Raw genomic sequence first — 20,635 nt, forward strand, 5'->3', positions numbered from 1 at the left:
ATGGGGAAGACATCAGGGAGCAATCCCAAGAAATCGGGATGAAAAAATTCATAGGCACTGGAGGAACCACTTCGAGTATTTTTAGAAGAGGAAGTATTTTATTTTATCTGAGTTTTAGATCATTCTCCACAGCCCTGTGGAGGACGGATTGAAAAAGAGAAAAACTAGAGCCAAGACTAGTTAGGAGGTGGTGTGTCAGTGCAGATGAAACATAGTGACGATTGTTTCGCTTAGTTGCCTGTCTCTTAGCTAAAATGTAGGCTCCGTGAAGGCAAGGCCTTTGCTTTGTTCACTGCTACATCCCCGGCACTCAGAATAGTGCCCGACAAACACAGTTCACAAAATGTTTGTTAAATGAATGAATAACTAAATCAGTGAGGGAAAAGGTGAATGAATGAATGACGAGTGAAATAAAACAATGCAAGTGCCGAAAAGCGGTCAGAAAGAGACACTTGCCTCAGAGATGAGTTCTCTTTGTCTCTGGACACATCCCACAGCTGGGTCCTTTTCGAGCGCTGGCAACAGATGAAGTCTGTTGGAAAACCTCCCAGATTTGCCTGTCCGTGCTCTTCCCAGCGTCTGTGGCATCTGCCTCCTCAGTGCCCACAATCTTCCCACCATCTAGAGCAGAGGTTGGCAAACTCTGGCTCCTGGATCAAACTGGTCCTGTCGCCTGTTGAGGAGGGGGGGGCTTGCAAATAAAGAACGAAAATGGCTGGGGTAGGGAAGCAAAAGAAGAATAATGCTTTGTAAAATACAGGAAATTACATAAAATTACAATTTCAGTGAAAATTATATGAAATTAAATTAAGTTTCATTGCAACACAGCCATGCTTATGTGTTTACATTATGGTCACTGACTACTTTGGCCCTGGAGCGGCAGAGCTGAGTAGTTGGGACAGAGACTATACGGCGTCAAAATCAAATATATTTATACTTTGGTCCTTTACAGAAAAAGTTTGCCAACCTCTAATCTAGAGGAGCTCACAGGAAAAGATATGAAAGCTTACTCACAATAATGAATAAATCCTTCATTAGTGAAATCTCCTAAAATATATATTTTAAAATATAATAGGTAAGACAAAGCATCAAACTACAACAAAAAACCGACAAGAAAGGGGGAAAGATACTACTAATATTAGCTGCATGTCATGTGCCAGCTTCTCAGCTAAGCACTTCTTTAAAGAAAGTTGATTTTCTCCTGTCCTTCCCACAAAGCTGCAAGGCAGGCATCACTTCTCTCATTTTACAGAGGAGGAACCTAAAATTCAGAGGCTGGATAATTTTTCCCTTGATCACAAAGCCAACACAAGACAAAGCCAGCAGTTGAACCCACAGTAGTTTACCTTCAAAACCACATCCTTAACTGTAACTTTAGAATTCCAGACACAAATGAGCAAGTAACGTTGGGCACGCACACAGGGGAGAGGGGAAGTAGGATCCTCCTACCGTCCTTGAAATCGCAGTTTTTCCAGGGCGGGGAGATGGAAGAAGGTGGAACTGTGAAGCCTGGCACCCATTTTAATGGAAGCACATCTCCTTCCCAGCTCTCCTGGCAGGAGAGGAGTTAGGGCTGATTGAGCAATGCTGGGAAGTTCTAATCAAGCATTACAGCTGCAAATGATCCCATCAGAGTTGGCTCTTGGACATGAAAGAGAACTCCACAAAAGATGGGCAGGCGAGGGTTTTATTAAGCCAGGAGCTGCCAACTTCGTTGTCGGCCAAATGAGCGCTAGAGCTTTCGGGAAGAGGATGAAAGATCCAAGCATAGTTGCCATAGGATGGGAAAACAAAACCAGAAAAATAGAAAGACAGTAAAGGTTGTAACAACAGTGGTCAAATAGAGATACTTGTTACAGGAAAAATAAAGAGAACGTAGATTGAACGTGAACTGGAGGTTTTAGTGTGGAGTCCCGCGTGGAGTCCAGGCTCTGGGGGATGAGGTTTGAGAGAGGGAAAATGGCTGGTTTAAATCCAAACACCTGTGGAACTGTCTCATCAGGCAAACCACATGTCGGCGTGTTGCTGGTTGGGTGGAGATACGTGAGTCTTTTAGTTGGTGACACTGGGCTGGCGATAGCTATGTCTGCTGTGAATGTGGGGCCCACCTCAGCCTAGGCCTCCAGCTGCCTGTGCTGCACAGGGAGGTGCCTGAGTCCGCTACATGGGCAGGGCCGGGTCTTCCCAGCGATCTCCTATGTCCCGCTCACTGCATCCCACTCTTCCTAAAGCACAGGTGCAGAAATAATGGTATAGGAAAGTCCAGTGATTTGACTAAACCATGGAGAACTCTGACTGGAGACCCCCAAGCCCCCACCCCAGACACACACACTTGGTTTGCAGAGCACTTCCTGTTTGCACTACACTAAAGTTCAGTGCTTTTAACTCGGCTATCAAGGAATGGCTCTCTTAAAATATTTCTTGCAGTCCACAGAGTGGCTGACTAAGGAACTTACTACAGATGCACATCTGATCGAACATTTGCAGTAGAATGTGGCGATAACAACATTTTAACAATAACGGAAACATTATACATAGGACGAATTATTTCCCCAAATCTGTCCGTAAGATTCATAAACGTGACCCCATGACCCAGTAGAGAAAAATGTGGCATGTTTAAGTGTTTGAACAACTCGAGATTTATTTATCATGTGATTTCTCAAAACATTTAATATACTTTCATATTCTAGGAGTACCTAAAAGACAAACGTAGCAAACAGTGTTCCCAAATATATTGGACTATGCAGCACCCCTAGTCACCCCCCCCACACACACACATATTTTTAGGTGCACTCATGGGAGCAGCATTTAGTGAAACATTTGGAAAAGCACTGGCCTAAACATACACAAATTCCAGCAAGACTAACAGATTTTCTGTATTTTTATCTTGTTTAGAGGAGGTTGCAAAAATTTCCATAAGACTGGAGTTTTGTAGGTGAGACCTCAACACCTGTCACATTGAAAGAGAAAACAGATTTTCATGCTCTGGCCATTCTGTACTTTGCCAAAGTGATTACACACCAGTGAAAACCTGAAGCACGTAAAATTGAAGCCACAGTGTATTCATCAAGGGGAATTAGGCACAGTGAATACTCAGTGCATCATGGGGAGCAATGAAGATTAGGAAGCTGTGAAAACATCTGCCATAATCATGCATGTGGAGAGTGATTTCTCACGTTTTCAACTTCCTTGGAAAGCGTAGGTTACTTTTCCAAGCACAGACTGGTCACTACCTTGGCCGTCAGAGCACCTGGGCAGAGCCCTGGTGCGTCCATGCGCTCTGCCCAGACGGGGATCCCTGATCCATGGGGCCAGGTGGGTCCCAGGGGACAGACTGTGAGACCACAGGAGCTTCTGACGCTACGGTCTTTGGTCACCTCTGATCATGGGAGTGAAGTTCTTCTTTTGGGCTACAGCATCTCATTGTTTGTTTTTAGTCAGTACCGTTCTTCCCAAAAGTCTCAGCTCCCTTTTATATTTTCACATCATTAACTTTGAACACCAAGTTTACTTCAGTGACCTTTCCCCAGACCTTCTCTTAGTTGTGCTTGTTTCACCCTCTTCACTGATTACTTCTGTTCAATGTCTTATATTTTAAATGCCAATTAAATACCTTGCTTTGATCATCACCTGCTACAAGCTGTCCTTATCACCGGACACTCTTCTCCATGTTCCAATTGCTTCTGGTATGTTTGGGAAATTTTCTAATTCTTATTTCGTATTTTGTCTATGTACATAAACACCCCCATGTCTGAAGGCCTACATCCTGCACGTGTAACGTGAGTGAGGATTTTGAATGCATAAAATGTGTCCGTATTAAGCTGATTATAAACAAAGCAGTTCAGTGGGGCAATTAAAGGCTCAGGTTGTGGGACAGCCTGTCAGGGAATAAAGAGCTTGTTGGCTGTAACTCTGGACAAGTAACAGATCTTCCTGTGCTTCATTTCCCCATCTGTAAACTGGGGAAAATATATCACCTATCTCATTTGGTTATTACAAGGATTAATAGAATTAATATATATAAATGGCCTACAACAGCACCTAGAATATACTAAATGCCATGTCATTATTAGCTATTATTATCTCTACCATTTAAACTAAACAAAAGCATCTTTTCTCTGGCTACATGACTCAGTTGGTTGGAGGGTTGTCTCATACACCAACAGGTTATGAGTTCGATCCTAGGTCAGGGCCCTTAGCTGGGCTGTGGGTTCCATCCCCATTCAGGGTGTGTACGGGAGGCAACCGATCAATGTTCCTCTCACTGGATGTTTCTCTCTTTCTCTCTGTCTGCCTCCCTCTCCCCCCCCCCCCAAAGTCAATAAACATATCCTTGGGTAAGGATTAAAATAAATGAAATAACAAAAGCATCTTCAAATAAAGTGTGGAGATTTTTTTGAAGTATTTTTTCTGTCTCTCAAAGGCCCAGATTACAGAAAGGATCATCTACCTCAAGTTCAACAGCACACCTCGTATACAGGAGAGAAGCGCCCAGCACTGGAGAGAACTGGTGATCTCAGATACTTATGGAGGCCTGCCTCACACCTAAGCTTACCAGCAAAATACAAACACGAGTATGTTGGTGAAATTGGCTGGGGAATACCGGAGTATGGCTTTATCAACAACACAAGGCTTAAGAGTGGCTTTCATATCAAGGTATTCCTCTTAAATTTATGTTCTTCATTGCGTACTGTTGTCTGATTTGGATTCTTCCTGAGTTTACTTCCATAGGAAACATCATGCTCTTGGTCTGTCATGGAGAAATAATGGCATTTGAGTTTTGCAGAAAAGTAAATGTGTGGAGAAATTTACGTGCTACCACCCTTCCCGTTTAGCACCCTTAGTCTGTGAGAGGAGGGCTGTGAAGGAAACGAAGCCGTGGGTAATTCGAAAGCAGTGGTGTTTGGCTTGGGGGTGCATTCGGATTCACATTTATGCTGCGACATTCACACACACGGCCCCCTCCCAGCACTGTTCTGGGAGTGGGTGGTGTAAAAACAGGCTGTGCTGGGTGGACAGCGTCCACAGAGCTCACAAACAAGTCCCAGATCTCTAAAATCCACCATGTGGATAGCTCCTCCCAATGAGGTAATCCAGAGGCTCCTCAGAAACCTTGCCTCGGTTCCCTTGGTGATGCGGATGCAGGATGAGCCCATGCAGGGGCCTCTGTAAAGGAGGACAGCAGAGGTGATTTTAGAAGTAAGATCTGAGAATTCAGACTTTTTCCCAGACAGGCCGTTGCATTATCTGAAAATGGAATATGTATCAGTTATGTAATAACTGAATTTCCTTGAATCTAAAGGCAATACAGTACAGCCTCACGAGGTAAAGGTTAACAATGGGAAGAGCCTTTTTCTGGCCCAACCTGTACAAAACAGTACAGGAAAGTGATTGGGCGCCCAGTCTCTGACATTGAACAGACCTGGGTTCAAATCCTGACTCGGAGGTAGGTCTGGCTCTGTGACCCTGGACTAGGGAATTCACCTCTATCTTTCTCCCTACACTCCTTTTCCACAAGGCAGAGTTTAGAGGGCCCACCTCCTAAAATCTCTGAATTTCTTTTCTACTTCTGCCACCTACTAGCTGTGAGTGGCCTTAGGCAAGTTCCTTAGCTTCTGGGCTTCAGTTTCCTCACGACGAATCTTGGAATTTAACTTATTGGGCTGTTGTAAACATTAAAGTTAATATTTGCAGATTTCTGGGAACAGTGCCTGGTACATATCAAGTACCCTATCGTTTACCATTATCATTATGTTGTGAGGCTTAAATATGAGAACACTCGGGAAGCACTGAGCATGATGTGGTGCATGTGGTTGACATCCAAATTTCAGCTCTTTACACTGTGCTTGTGTCAGTTATCATCAGTCCTGTGGCTGTGGTTAGTGTTGCCCAGTGCCAGGGAAACAGAATGAATGCTCAGGTTCTTCAACTGTGTCCTGTTCCACTTAGACACTAAAGATGAAGGTCAGGCATTTGATGAAATATCAAAACTGGCCACCAGCAGGGAGAGTACAGCCCCAGAGCAAGGCAGCTGGTTTGAAGGGAGTCCAGAACTTCCGCTGCCTTGTGGCTTCTCTGTGGCCGATGCCCTGCTTGGGTACACAGTCCTCAATCTGTCTGACCATCTTGAGTGTGTATAGCTTCTCTTCCTTCCTCATCTTTAACTTAACACATTTGTCTGCTCAAAATAAGGGGTTTTGAAACCAGTAGGGATGTCAGCCACACCTTAGCCTTCCAGGAAGGTATTTATCCCATTTCTTTCGTTCACATTTCACAGGTGGCTTTAAGCCTTTAAGTCACTTCTCTGCTTGGCAGCCCTGTCCTCTTAATCCCCGTGGGACTGAGTGTGAGCCATACAACGATTTTCCTCTCCCAACTCATGGCGCACACAGAAGCTGGTCTGGTTTGACACAAGTTGTAAGGGATGTTGCTTCTCATCTGTGCACTTCCTTGGCCCTGGCACTTTCATAGTAATTGTTTTCAAGAATCTACCCATCTCGGTTAACAATCTCAAACAATATCTTAAAGGGTTTCTTGGCCCTGGCTGGTGTGGCTCAGTGGATTGAGTGCCAGCCTGCAAAACAGAAGGGTCACCGGTTCAATTCCCTGTCAGAGCAAGTGCCTGGGTTGTGGGCCAGGTCCCCATTTGGGGGCGAACAAGAGGCAATTGATTGACATTTCTCTCCCACTCTTTCTCCCTCCCTTCACCTCTCTCTGAAGATAAATAAATAAAAATATATTTTTTAAAAACAACAAAAAGGTTTCTTGGACTTAGAACTTTATAATGAGATCAAAAGATTCACTGAGAATGACTACACATATTAGCAAAGAACCCGACATAATTTTCTGATGTGAAGGCCTGGGCTTCGTCACAAGGGCTGTTCATCTTCTCGGTACCCCACACATGGCTTCCCTTCCACATCCAAGGCAGACGGCGATATTCATGTTTCAGCCTAGCCTCACACTAGGGTTCCGTGTCAACCCAGTGCCTCGCACAGCTACTTCATGCCGGACTTGGCACGAATTGACGTTTGAGCTGATACATCCATATACACACACTCCAGGCATAAAAACAAACTCCTAACTACAAGTAATATATGAGAGAGGGGCTGGTAAATTCCCTACACTGATGTCAGTTGATGAAATGTCTCGGTCCACGTCCTGTTCTCTCTCCGATTGCCTGTGATTAGTAGACCTCCGTCACACCCTCCACCATCGTCCACCCTCCTCCACCCTTAATAGTCCCAGTGAAGATGGCACTTGGTTTCAGTCTAACTTCAGGGACATCTCAGTGCCTCTCGCTGTGATTGCCAGAACTTTGATTTTGAGCGCAAACCTTCATCTAGTGGAGTTTTAGAGCCTGCACAGCTGCTTTTCCTAGCTGTCTACTCCAGGTTTGCACGAGGCTGGCAGTGAAGAGAGCTGAGGCTCCTCCAGTAAACAAGTGGTGGAAGGCCTGGAACAGCTGCTTCCTACCTGGGATGGTCTCTCCTATTTGGGGCACTAGGAGGGGCTCCATACATCATCTGGATTTTGGTAGAAAGATAATAACTTCCAGGTTGAGTGACACGTGAAAAATATCCCCACATTGCAAAGGTCTGTACAAATCACAATATCAGGTTTCTCTTCTGGCTCTTTTTGTGTTTAGCTATTTCCTACTCTCTCGTGGGTGGGTTACAATGCCATAATGATATATGTGGATATAAGCCAGCAAACATCACTGCTTTTGTTATTATCTCAAATTTAAGAGCAGTACATTCTTTTTCAAAATGGATTTGGTCTCTGCCAAAATCTATGTGTTGTTTCTGGAAGAATGTGTGGAGACCATTAAAACAATTCTTTTGGTTTCAACCCCATGCTAAACTGAGGACAATTCTGACTGCTGCTCAGCTGGGCATGTCTCCTCTCTGCTGGCCTCTCTTCAGTCCAGACCTGGATGGTATCAGCTGGCTTCTTCACGCCCGTTTTCTGCTCCTGCACTCTGACCTTGTGACCGAATGATTTAAGTCATTCGATTTTCCCCCAAAAACAATGTTATAATGGACTTGATGACTAACTCTTCATAGATGCGAGCCCAAGAAAATATTAAGGCAATTAATCATAACATATATTACAATCAGTATATCATCATACAGTATAACAACTTGAAAAATCTACAGATGATAATAAGGAGAACTGTGGGAACCCATAAATATATTTATACATAATAAAGTACAGTATAATAAAAGTAAAGTCTTCGAGGCTTTGAAACTTCTGTCTCACTTATAATTGGGCACAGATTCCATTCTTATAACATGCAGAGGACTTGTTTGTGACAGTTTTATGGACATTTCAACAGACTGCTGATGAGACGTTGAGTTTCTTGATGGCTGTTGAGTAAACGGACCCACAGATGGTGGTTTCAGCATTTTCTCACTGTGATTTATTTAGAGAAAGTAAACATTAAAAAAAGCTGACATTGACTGAGTATTTACTATGTGAGGAAGGTACTCTGATTCCTTCCAGTTTACAGATGAGGAAACTGAGGTATTAGCAGGTGAGGCTCCTTGCCTGAGACCACACAGCTGGTACATGGTGGAGCCAGGAATTCAGCCCAGGCTGTGAACTCAGGACTCAGAGGGAGTTCCATGTGTATGAGGTGAAAAAGGGACTCAGAATGTTTGTTATTATTTTTCTTTAATGACGGGTCTGGCTAGGGTCAGCTCCAGTTGCCTTCTCTTATGAAACGTGCATTCTTTCTTCGTGGCTCCCTCAATTCTCTCCCAGCTTCCCGTTCTGCATTCTTTGCACACAGTTGCTTCACTCGTAACATTAAAATGAATTACTTACTAGTGGCTATCATGCTCATATTTGATATAGTAAAATGTAGCTTAGTAATAATTATTTTTAAATTTTTATTTAATAGGCACTTTATAGTGTTTCAAAATAGATGATCAAATACAATCTTTGGTATTATGGAAAAAAATAAAGACAGTGAGGTCCTACCAAAGCACCCCATCTTTCCTCGTCCCAGCCCGACCCCGTGCGTCCTTCCACCTTCACACAATGGTGTCTAGGAAAATGTTCAAATTCACCTGGAAAAAAAGAGATGTTGCCAGTGTGGAATTGATTAGTATGTAGACCACCAATCACATATTTCAGGATCTCTGGGTGTCTTTTACCCCAAATTCCCCATTTACTTTCAGGTTCATTTGGATGAATCACAGTCACCAATATTGAGTCTCACACCCCTAGTCTCCAGATAGTCTAATCAATACAGAAAAATTTTAAAGATAATAAAGCTGCCTTTTTCAACCAAGTTATACAAGCAAAATAAAGAGTAGCTTTTCTAAAATCAGACATGTTTGGGTTGTTGCTGTTCCTCCCCAGATGGGTGTGTGTTCAGTTCTCACTTTATACTTGCATCCTAATGGTTTGTGGTTTAATATGAAAATAATCACATTAGCACCTTTCATCCTGATGCTGTATGAGCATTTTCTGATACCATGGGAAGCGTTCAGTAAGGGAATGCCACATGCCGACCATGTGTGAGGGAGGAGGAACATTGCTTAAAGAGGACAAATAACCCTCCCTATTCTTGAAAATAGCATATCAACACCATTAACCTCCTTATCCACAGACGTTATATTGTTCCCCTTTTACAAAATGTGGCTCTATCAGATTCCTCAAATAAATAGAAGGAAGTAATTTCCCTATAAAGTTTTACTTGTTTCTGAACTTCTGTGAATAAATTTTTTGTTTGATGCTTCCTTTCTCTAACAGACCGTGCAGCAGCAAGGGAGGCATCTATCACTGCTGTGTGCTCCCCGCGCTGCGTTCAAAGCAGCTCCATGAAGAATAATGTGTTTGCACGGGGAAGCACCTCTGTGGGTAGCGAGGGAGCCTGCCACCCCCACATTCCACCGGGGAGCCCGGCTCCTCAACGAAACAAAGGGCTTTCTCTCTCTTGTTGAGGTTACTTTATAGATAATTATTGGTGGATTAGAAAAAAATAAACATTACTTTCCATATCTTTTGTTAGGATGTAGAAACATGAAAAAGAAAGAAGGAAAAGGAACTCAATGTACTTTAGAACCTAGTGGGTGATGTTTATTCCCTAGTTAAGGAAGGCTAAAAGTACACCGTGGTGGTTACTAACATTTGTAGGGCTCAACATAACATCTTTTTAAAAAATATTTAATTTTTTTACTTTTAGAGGGAGGGGAAGGGAGAGAGGAAGAGGAGAGAAAGAGAGGGAGAGAATTACCAATGTGTGGTTGCCTCTTGTGCGCCCCCTACTAGGGACCTGGCCTGGAACCCAGGCATGTTCCTTGACTGGGAATTGAACCAGTGACGCTTTGGTCCACAGGCCCACACTTAATCCACTGAGCTACACCAGCCAGGGCTCAACATAACATCTTGAGTCTGTGTCTAAATGGAAACACCTTTTTAAAAACTTATATTTCTTACAGGTAGTAATTAAGCATATGCCATAGATTTTCAACAAATATGATGATGATAGGGAGAATCAAAGCTAAGAAAAGATTGTATAAATTAGAATGGGTTCTAATAAACCTGTGGTTTGACTCCATAGCCAGGCTCCTGTAAGTGTACTCTCAAAGAATGTTGAAATTTGGGCATGATCGAACATCCTAAGCACAGGTGGCTAAAATACCAGAACATCTGTTTTCTAAGTCTGGCATTTATTCTGGCTTTTAAAGATCTTTAGGAGAAATTCTAAAATCATTAAAAATGTAGGCTTATAGTTTTTCCCTACTATTCACATACAACACTCCCAGAACACCTCAGCTGTGTGGACAAAAACGCATAGAATGCATAGCAAATGAGAGTAGCAACCTGGACATTCCCATTCTTTTCCCCAGATTGAACCTAAGAAATCAAGCAATCTTAACAGAGCGAATTGTTAAGTTTATTAAATATAAAGGGGTCCTCTCTATATCATCCCAGCTATGTCTCTGGGCACAAAGAAAATGGCACTAAAAATGAGTGCTATAAGAATTCATGTGAATTCCTTCAGGTGGGGAAGAAGTCAGTCGTAGGAAAGTTTTTTTGAGTTGTTAAAGTTTCTAGTGCAACTATTGTCAGCAATGAGACTGCACAATCCCAGCCATATGCCCAGTGGCTTCCGGCACCTTAAGGTCTGAGATCTGTTTTATTTGACCTTGTACGGACAACATCAACTCCACGCGTCCTGGTGCTTAAAAAGGCAGAGATGATTACCAATAAACAGAACAGAGGAGACAGGGACTAAGATTACTTCTCTTCTCACACCGTGTCTTTGTTGAGAGACCGGTTACAGAAGGGGAGGAATGAATTTTTAAGTGAGCATTCGATTCAGAACTATTCTACTCCCAGTTTATTCAATAGTTGTTGGAAAACTACTTACCACTTACTTTTTTTTACTGACACTTAGTTCTACTATTACTGTTCACAATGCCTGAACTACCACCCCTAGTGTGATTCTGCATTTTGAAACTAACTGGACAAATAACTTGGGAGAAGCACACTTTTTAACCTTTGGACTAACAATAGTGCCAATATGTTAGAAAACTCCAAGGGTGAGAACAATTGCAAAACGGGCACTTGATTATATTTCAGAAACTGTGCACTGAGCACAAATGGAGACTTGGGAAGCTTTTCTGTAGCTTGAATAGATGAAACTGCTCCCATTTCAGACTCTGGTGGGAATCACCAACCAACTCCGAATAAAGGGGTCGGAACAGAATGATTGGTTACTCGTTGCAAACCCTAACAATTCCCAGCGGAATGAGTTCTAGTTTTGCTTTAAAAGGAAATCCTAGTGTTTCTTGAATTACAGGAATACTATTATGAATAATAATAATTGATAATATGTGAATAAGGAAAACATTACTGTCCCTGGAGTAGTACAAGGAGAAAATAAGATATTTGCCTTCTCTCAGAACAAAGGAGGCAACTTAGCATTCATAATGCTTTTCAGGGTAAATCTTTGTTTGTGGCCTTAGTGAGAAATTGAATGTGATTTATAAGTGAAAGTAGCCAGTTGAAAAACTTCATTTTCACCTTTCTCTCTTTGCATGCTAGTCTGCCTACTGTTTTTTTATGTCTCAGTTTTCCTATCTATAAAATGGGGATTGTATTAGTTTTCCTTTGGGCCCAGCAAATTATCGCAAATTTAGCAGCTTAAAGCAACACCCATTTATTTGCTCCCATTTCTATAGGTCAGCAGTCCTAGGAAGGCATGGCTGGAGTCTCTGCTCAGGTCTCACAGGCTAAAATATAAGTCTCAGCTCTGGCTGTGATCTCATCTGAGTCTAGGGGTCTCTTCCAAGTTCATGTGGTTGTAGCACATTTCAGTTCCTAGTGGTTGTAGCATTGAGGATGCCTTTCTTTGCTGGCTGTTAGCCAGGGGCCATTCTCAGCCTCTAGAAGCTACCCACATTCCTTACTGGGCAGCCTTCTCTATCTTTAAAGTCAGCAACAGAAAATCTCCCTCATGTCAAATCCCTCTCAGGCTTTAAATCCCCTTTGCCAGTGAGAGCCAAGATCTTTTTAAGAGCTCACCTGGTTAAGTTAGGTCCACTGAGGATAATCTCCCCTTTCTTAAAGTGGACTGATTTGGGATCTTAATTGAGTGCAAAACCCCTTCGCAGCAGTATTTAGACTAGTGTTTGGTCAATGCCTGGGAGAAAGTGTGTATACCGAGGGGTGACAATGTTGGCAGGAGGGGGGTGGAGTGGGAGGAGCTGAGGGGGGAAGGTGGTCATCGTAGAATTCTGTCTGCCACCAGGGGGATAATAATACCTTAGAGGATTGTAAACTCGGTTACGTGTAGAGCACTTAGCATAGTATCTAGTGTAATAAGTCTTAATAATGGGATCTAGAATCATTAATATCTGTATATTCTCTATTTTCCTGCCTTCATGGATTTTTGAATTATATTATTATAAGCACATTAGAAACAATGGAATACGTTGCTCATTTGTATACTCCACAAAAAACAGAGATACTGGGGCCACCAGCAACAAACTCACAAAACTCAATGTTTAGTCTGTTTGCTGAAAGTTGATGTGTGTTTTCAAATTATTTAAAAACACTGCAGTTAAGAAAAGAGAGAGACCAGAGTATAATTCATATTGGTGCCTATATGTAATGTGTCATAAAATGAAGTATGAGTCTCTCCATTGTTCACTTTTTGCTTTTTAATAAGAAAAATGCATCACAGAGTCCATGCCTTAAACACTGACATTCTTCAGAAAGAATTGTTTTGTTTCTCCTCATGCTCTGAATATAAAATGAGTACTTTAAATGCTCCATTTACACAAAGGCTTTTATGCCCCCTTGCTCCCTATAATAGTTCTAGTCTAGAATAGACAACATTATGCAACTCGTTGCGCCAGCTACAACAATGAGAATGCTTCTCGCAGGCTGTGGGAAGAAAGACACTTAAGGGGTTAACAGTAATATTTTGCAAATTGAGGCAAGTGACGGAAAAAATCTATTAGCATAAGAAAAGGTAGCCTTGGGGGATTTTCCACTGAAACGTTTGGTACGAAGAACTCTATGTTCCCAAGGAGGAGGATGGAGAAGAGAAACGCTGGTGTGTACGCATTCTTAAAATGCATAGCCATTATGTTTCCTCTACTGGAGAGAAAGACCTGTAGTCACAGAGACGGAAAGTGGTACTTTCTAGGAAGGAAAGGCCAAGTTGAATACATTAAGAAAAGCATCTTGAGTCAAGCATGGCAACAAAGCAAAAGGATTTCTCAGTGATCAATCCCCCCCAAGTTTCCTGAGAATGTCAGGACTAGACTAGAGGGGGTTTGAGATTAAAAGTGAAGTATAAAGCAATGGTTTTAACTGTTAACTAGAATGAGCCCCAAATGTCTGCAATTAAGTGAAATTTAACAATTTTTAAGTCATTCAGAAATTGTGTCTAATTTACAATATCTGAATGTAGTTAGCAGCTATTTCCCTTTTATTAATGCTGAGACTTTTTGAAAAATGGCTTAATAGGAAATATCCAATTTTGAGTTATTAATTTTGCTAGTTGAAAACATTCAAATTACTGTAAAAGATTTTCACTAATTTCCTTAATATAGAGAATATACCAATCATCGTTACCTGTTTCTATGATGATGTTAAATTCGTTTTTGAATCAGTTATTTATTTACTCTCATAAACTGACCAGTGAAAAAATGATATTTTTGATTCTGAATTTTACGAGATTTAACACCGTAGTGAGCATGACTATCCAAAAAAAATCATGAAGAATTTCGTTAATATATTACAATACAGAAGGGCCAGCTTATTTTAGATAACAAAAGTTTTATGATGTTATACGCTGGTATCTACAGGACAAATGGAGGGAGAGGACCTATTATTTTGCTTCTAAGAAAAGTCTTTCCAGGTTAAGGAGATGCAATGTTTGGTTCTTAAAAATGTGAATGGAGATCAAAGGGGATTATCAAAATCCCAAACAATCTGTCCAGAAGCTGACAATAAAATTATTTATAAGTCAATTGATAAGATCAATTTTCAGGAAATCAGTGTGTCAGAAATCAATTGAAGAATCAATATTATACCATGATCTTGTCATTACATACAGATGATCACTTTTCGAGTTGTCTGTGGGAGAGTGGCAACCTTGCGCTAAAATCTGTCACTTCCTTTACTCTGTATGGGGACATGAGAGAGAAGCGATCAAGGCTTCGGGTCTTTGTCCCTGAGTAGGTGACTTAAGTAAGTAGATGGGCTTTTTAGAACAAGTAACTTTGTTTATTTACTTACTTATTTATTTATTTATTTATTTTGATATATTTATTGATTATGCTATTATAGTTGTCCCATTTCTGCCCCTTCACTCAACTCCATCCTGCCCTCCCCCTCCCTCCCACATTCCCCCCCTATAGTTCATGTCCATGGGTCATACTTGTAAGTAGAACAAGTAACTTTGAAGCACTTGATCAGAAAAGTCATTCTAAACCAAAGCTTGAGGGAAAAAAGGGAAGATTTGTTTAAAGTTCTATGTTATTGAGATTATTATAATATAATTTTACTAGTTTGTATGAATATAGCATCCCATCTCAATGTAAGCAAAAAATGTATTCCAAAACTGAAGAGAAATATGTTTGATAACCCATATCATTGCTTCCCAACCCCGGTATGAAAACAGAAATGATGACAAACCAAAACCCTTTTCAGTATGACTCTGACACCTCTGTTCCCCATGTTTATGCATAAGCTGGGCCATCCATTGGCTACTTCCTGGGGAAAAGGAGGCAGCACATAGAGGTCACTTATTCAGTGATAATTTCAATGTACACTAGATGGTATGAGATTGATTTTTTTATGTTGAGAAGTTTCTAAGCTAACGAATATGTTATCAACAACCCAAATTATGCTTTCTGAAAGGAGTTTTCAGATCTATACTTTTCCACAGCTCCCTGTGCATCATCCAGCTCTTCCGTGCATTATTACCACCACATTCTCTAACTCCGTGGAGGTAAAGGGGGAAGGCCCAAACCGTTGGAGTCTAAGTGATGAACAGCAGTTGTGAAGGCCTGCTTATTTAGACAGGAATCATAAACAGAGGGCGGAGCCCAGAGATCCCTGATGCCACTCTTCTTGCTACTCAACATCTGTCCTTTTACAGAGAGAAAGTACAGCACACAGAGTCATAGTTATTTCAGTTTTGTACTTCTTTTTATCAGTTCTAGACTCACGGTTGCCAGAGGGGATGGGAATGGGGGGACTGGGTGAAAAAAGCCGAGGGATTAAGAAGTACACATTGGCCATTACAAAACAGTCACGGGGATGTACAGTACAGCATAGGAACATACTCAGTAATATTGTGATAACTATCTATGGTGCCAGGTGGGCACTGGAACTATCGGGGGAGCACTTTGTAAAGTATGTGACTGTCTAACCACTAGGCTCTACGCCTGACACTAATACAAAATAATATCCAATGGAAACTGTAACTGATAAAATAAAAGATGCCTTCGATAAGCTGAGTCTTTATCATGCAAATGTAACTTTGTTTAGGAACAAATATATAAATGAGACAACTGATGATGTCTGTTTTCTTCCCAAAAGCAAGGGCAGTATTGCCATGGTTTTAGATATTTGCTTTGAATGTGTACTTAGTCAAAGAATTTGATTGGTGCAGCACTTTTATACAAACAGAGAAATAAATGAAAAAAAAATAAATCAAAAGACCACCTACTTTTAACTGAATTTAGCATTTCTTGTGTAATTGCCCACCCTGACTTCCCTTTCAGTTAGGAACGTAGACCCTTAGACACGTTAGTGCCTATGTAACTTGGAATTAGGGTACATTAATTTTCTTCCTTTTACAGCACAAAGAACTAAGTCGAACTGCTATTGATGAAATAAGCCACAGATACCAAAACCCATGGTAAGCACATATGAATACATTTTTAATTAATTAGTTTCCTTCCTAACTTTGTAAAAGGGATAATTTAAAAAAAAATTTAAGTATATTACTGCTTAATTTCTGTTTTTATTCCTAATAAACACAAAACTTTCACTATCTATAATTTTAATTAAGTGGAGAAAATGGGCAAAGCAAGCATAAAATATAGGGGAGAAAAAGAAAACCAGCCTGCAGCAATTAAGAATAGCAACAGAATGAATGGGGTGGCTTCAACTATATAAATACTTCTTTCTATGGAAAACAACAATATAATTGTTTTTGGTTTAAAAAAAATAGCTCGTTTCATGCTGTTGGCCTAGAAACCATCATAATGGGTAATCTCGGTTAATAAACATAATCCTACTGAAGTCACACAATGGCTTGAATTCACGATATCTTAAGGCAGCCTCTAACCTAAATTAAACACGTCTGGCTGAAGGTATGTTAAATTACAGGAAAAGAGCAAATCCAGGTTTGTCATCTAGATGTAACATATAATTCAGATTCCTAAGAGGGGAGAGATCCGTCAGCGCTGCTCTTACAAGACTGCAGATTTGCTAAGGTCTTTGCTGGCCTTCTCTTTGCGGAGGCCAGGGTTTCCGGAGCCTATTTCACCTCATTTTTCACAGTTGAAGGAAACAGCACGAGTATCTGCAACATTCATGGGCTTTAGTCTCCTCCTGCGATACCACAACAACATACACTGCACCAGAAAGACACAGACGCTCAACCCCTCTGCCAAAAGTCCTAGTGACTGCAGGGAACAGGACTTTTACCTGCAGTCCTAGTTATGCTATCAGGATGCTAAAAGATGTCACTGGGCAATTCCTGCATCTTATACATAAAGCATATCCAATGTTTGAGACCACAGGTAAATAGTTACAATTTATCGTATGCAAAACACATGTTCTAATGAAACTATCCCACTTTGTTCAGAGAAAATTGCAGGCATCTACCGAGAAACCTATCGAATACTTCCAATCCCAACCCAAAATATTAAAGGCCACTGAATAATCAAAGAAACTTCAGCAAGCATTGATAAGTGTGAAAATTTGCTGCACTTATTTAAACATTAAAAAACTTACTAGAAAGTATCTGAGAAATACTGAAGTTTGGAACATTTCCCACGGATGAAAGAATGCTGGCAACATTCATTTCTAGGGAATATGATATGAATTGTACCAGGTCGTGAGGATTCAAAGCATTTGTGGAAAAGACCTTGTACTTAGGGGATTACAGGTTCAATTGGAAAATTGGATATCTATACATAGATATATATGTGTGGAAAAATAAAAAAACCAAGTTGCATATGTTGAATGACAAGTTAATAATGGAGGCAGTTATAACTAGAAAACTATAATTAGAAAAGTTAACAAAGTCTTGGTGTATTGATAACCCCCTGGACTTGGCAGTAGCCTATGGCTCGGGCCCTACTTGTGACTAGTTCAGATGTCGATAACTTAACTGTGGCCTCCCTCGGGAGACTTTAAGCACATCCAACTGCTTAAAAGGCTGGGAAGATGCTCCTGAATAGGATTCTCACTAGGGCAGGCCCAGGAGTGCCCCACCCCCTTGCATTCTCTAAGGGCTATTGAGGGCCATCTCTTTCCTGGGCAAGGTTAGTGCTTAGCCTCCCAATTAATTTTCATATTCCGTCCTCAGTCAGCAGCCATCACTCACTGAATTCAGCACTTCCTATGTTTAAAGCAATACTGGATTCTGTGGCCACAGTGGTGAACAAAACAGGCCCGTGTATGCCAGTCTTGGAACTTGTATTCTAGAGGAAGAGAGACATTAAACAACTAAATGACTTTTAAAGAACATGATACTGTGTTTCATGCTTTTAAATAATTTTTAAGTACAAATATAATTCATGCTATGGCAAGAAATCAAACACTATAAGAGGTCCCTCAAGAAAAAGTTTATACTCCTATGCATTCCATCCAGTTAATGATAAAACATTTCTTCACAAAGGGCATTTAGGGGGTATAAAGAGGCTTTACTAGGGGCATGTACCTGGACTGACGATCAGAGAAGAGTTCACTGCGCTGACTTGGAACAAGTGAGTGTAAGCGCTTTCCTGGCAGAGGAAAGAGCGAGCTTGAGGCCCCGCAGTAGGAAAGGGTGTATCAGATTAGGACCGGTGCGGCTGAACTACAGAAAGCCAGGAGAGGATAGCAAGATGAGGGTTAGATTTTCTAGAACCTTGTGTCTTGTCCAGACTAGAGAGTTTGGATTTTAATCTAGGAACAAAGGGAATTTATTAGAAGATTCAAAATAAGAAACAACACGATTCAATATTTTTGTAAGAATGCTGGAATAGTTGAGTGCTACGTGGGGAATGGATTGAAAGGTGACAAGAACAGTTGCAGGAAGATCAGCTAGGAGACTATTTCACTTTTAACAGGCCCGTCTGCAGTTTCTGGTGTGCTTTGCAAATGAGCCAAAATAAATAGTGATTATGGAGGGCTGTGGGAAGAAAGAGCGATTTGAGTGAGCTTTCAAAGAAACATGGGCTTTAAATACATGGAAAAAAATTTGCTATAATGACAGGAAGTTAGAATGCATTCAGTACTACAATGAAGCAGATTTTAACATATCTTTACATCAAATTATGTCACAGAGCTAACATTTCAGTCCAAGTTGACTGATTCTGTTAATATGTGTTGGGATCTGGGCTTGGATGTTTTTAAAGGGCTCTCCAGATTGTTGTGATGTGCAGCCAGGGTTGAATAGCACTAGTTAAGACTGAGAAAAGATGGGGTCCGGGCCTTGGGGGGTTGCTGCCCACACTGAGGACAAGGTGAATGAAAGCCACTGAAGGAGGAAAGGAATCCAACAGTAGGGCCCTCGGGGCAAAAGAAGGCTATAAAAAGCGATTGAAGAATTTTAAAGAGGAGGGTTTAATACAAAGAAATGGAAACCCAAGAAAACAATAACAGATAAATATGCGGAAATTGTCAGTGGTCTCAGAAAAAGCGCTGTAGGAAGAGTAGGGTGATTTGAGTCAATAAAACCAACATTACAGGATTTTTGTCTTCTGAATAACGGAGCCAAAGTACACAGTGTTTTTGAGATTGGAAGTCCGGTAAAGGACAATTAGAGAATTTCCTCCACTCTGAGGCATACATTTTAAATTTTAATTTTCTTGAAATGAGGGTGTGTTTTATAACAGTTGTTTACAAATGCAGTATATAAATGTGGTGCCCAGATAAACCTGTCATTAAATCAATGGTGTGTTTTGCAATTATTGCATCCTAAAGACCAATAAAGGTATACTTCAACAAACATAAAATGAAGATGTGCTACATGCCAGGTGCTCAGAACATTCAAAATTAATAAGCAGAGTCGCTGCTCTCAAGTAGCTCAGAGGCTTTCAGGACAGACATATGCAAACAGAAAATTTCAATACCATGTACATCAATGGAGAGTGATTGCACTAACCGGGTGTGGGTTGACTTTTCTTTCTTGTGAATTGAAACATCCTCTTGTTTTAAGGAGGGTGTACACAGCCCACACAGTGGGCACAACTAGAGTACCAGCTTGGAAAATAGGGGAGGCTGTGCCACAGGACTCTACAGGACGCCTAGTACCTTAGGCCACACTACCAAGACACAGAGTCACAGCAGTTCCACCTAACACATAGAAACAAACACAGGGAGGCTGCCAAAATGAGGAGACAAGTACAATGCCCAAATGACTGAACAGAACAGAATTCCCGAAAAGGAATTAGACAAAATGGAGACAAGCAATTTACTAGATGGAGAGTTCACAACACTGGTTGTAAGGATGCCAAGGAACTTAGTGAGCGACCTCAACAACATTAAAACACCCAGTCAGAGACGATGGATACACTAACAAACATACAACAATGTACAGGGACTCAAGAGTAGAATGGATGAAGCTAAGAATCAGATCACTGATTTGGAATATAAGGAAGCAAAAAATAACCATCAGAACAGCAAGAAGGAAAAAGAATTTTTTTAAAAAATGAGGAGAGCATAAGGAGCCTCTGGGACAGGCATGTGAACATTTGTATCATGGGGGTTCTGGAAGGAGAAGAGAGAGAGCAAGAAATTGGAAACTTATTTGAAAAAATAATGACAGGAAACTTCCCTAACTTGATGAAGGAAATAGACACACTAATCAAGGAAGTGCGGAGAGTCCCACACAAGATGGAGACAAAGAGGACCGCACCAAGACACATCATAATTAAAA

At 41.0% G+C, this 20,635-nt stretch overlaps 1 protein-coding gene across 1 annotated transcript in view; it reads left to right on the forward strand.

Annotated features, from left to right (window-relative positions):
- Positions 1-20,635, forward strand: part of SPMIP2 (sperm microtubule inner protein 2) — a 56,552-nt gene that overhangs the window by 13,537 nt on the left and 22,380 nt on the right. The window contains exons 2-3 of the mRNA XM_053910485.1: positions 4,424-4,656; positions 16,341-16,399. Of these exons, the coding sequence (XP_053766460.1) occupies positions 4,424-4,656; positions 16,341-16,399 (292 nt within the window). The remainder of the gene's footprint in view (positions 1-4,423; positions 4,657-16,340; positions 16,400-20,635) is intronic.

Source organism: Desmodus rotundus, chromosome 9 (genome assembly GCF_022682495.2).
Source record: "Desmodus rotundus isolate HL8 chromosome 9, HLdesRot8A.1, whole genome shotgun sequence".
In the NCBI taxonomy this organism is placed as follows: domain Eukaryota; kingdom Metazoa; phylum Chordata; class Mammalia; order Chiroptera; family Phyllostomidae; genus Desmodus; species Desmodus rotundus.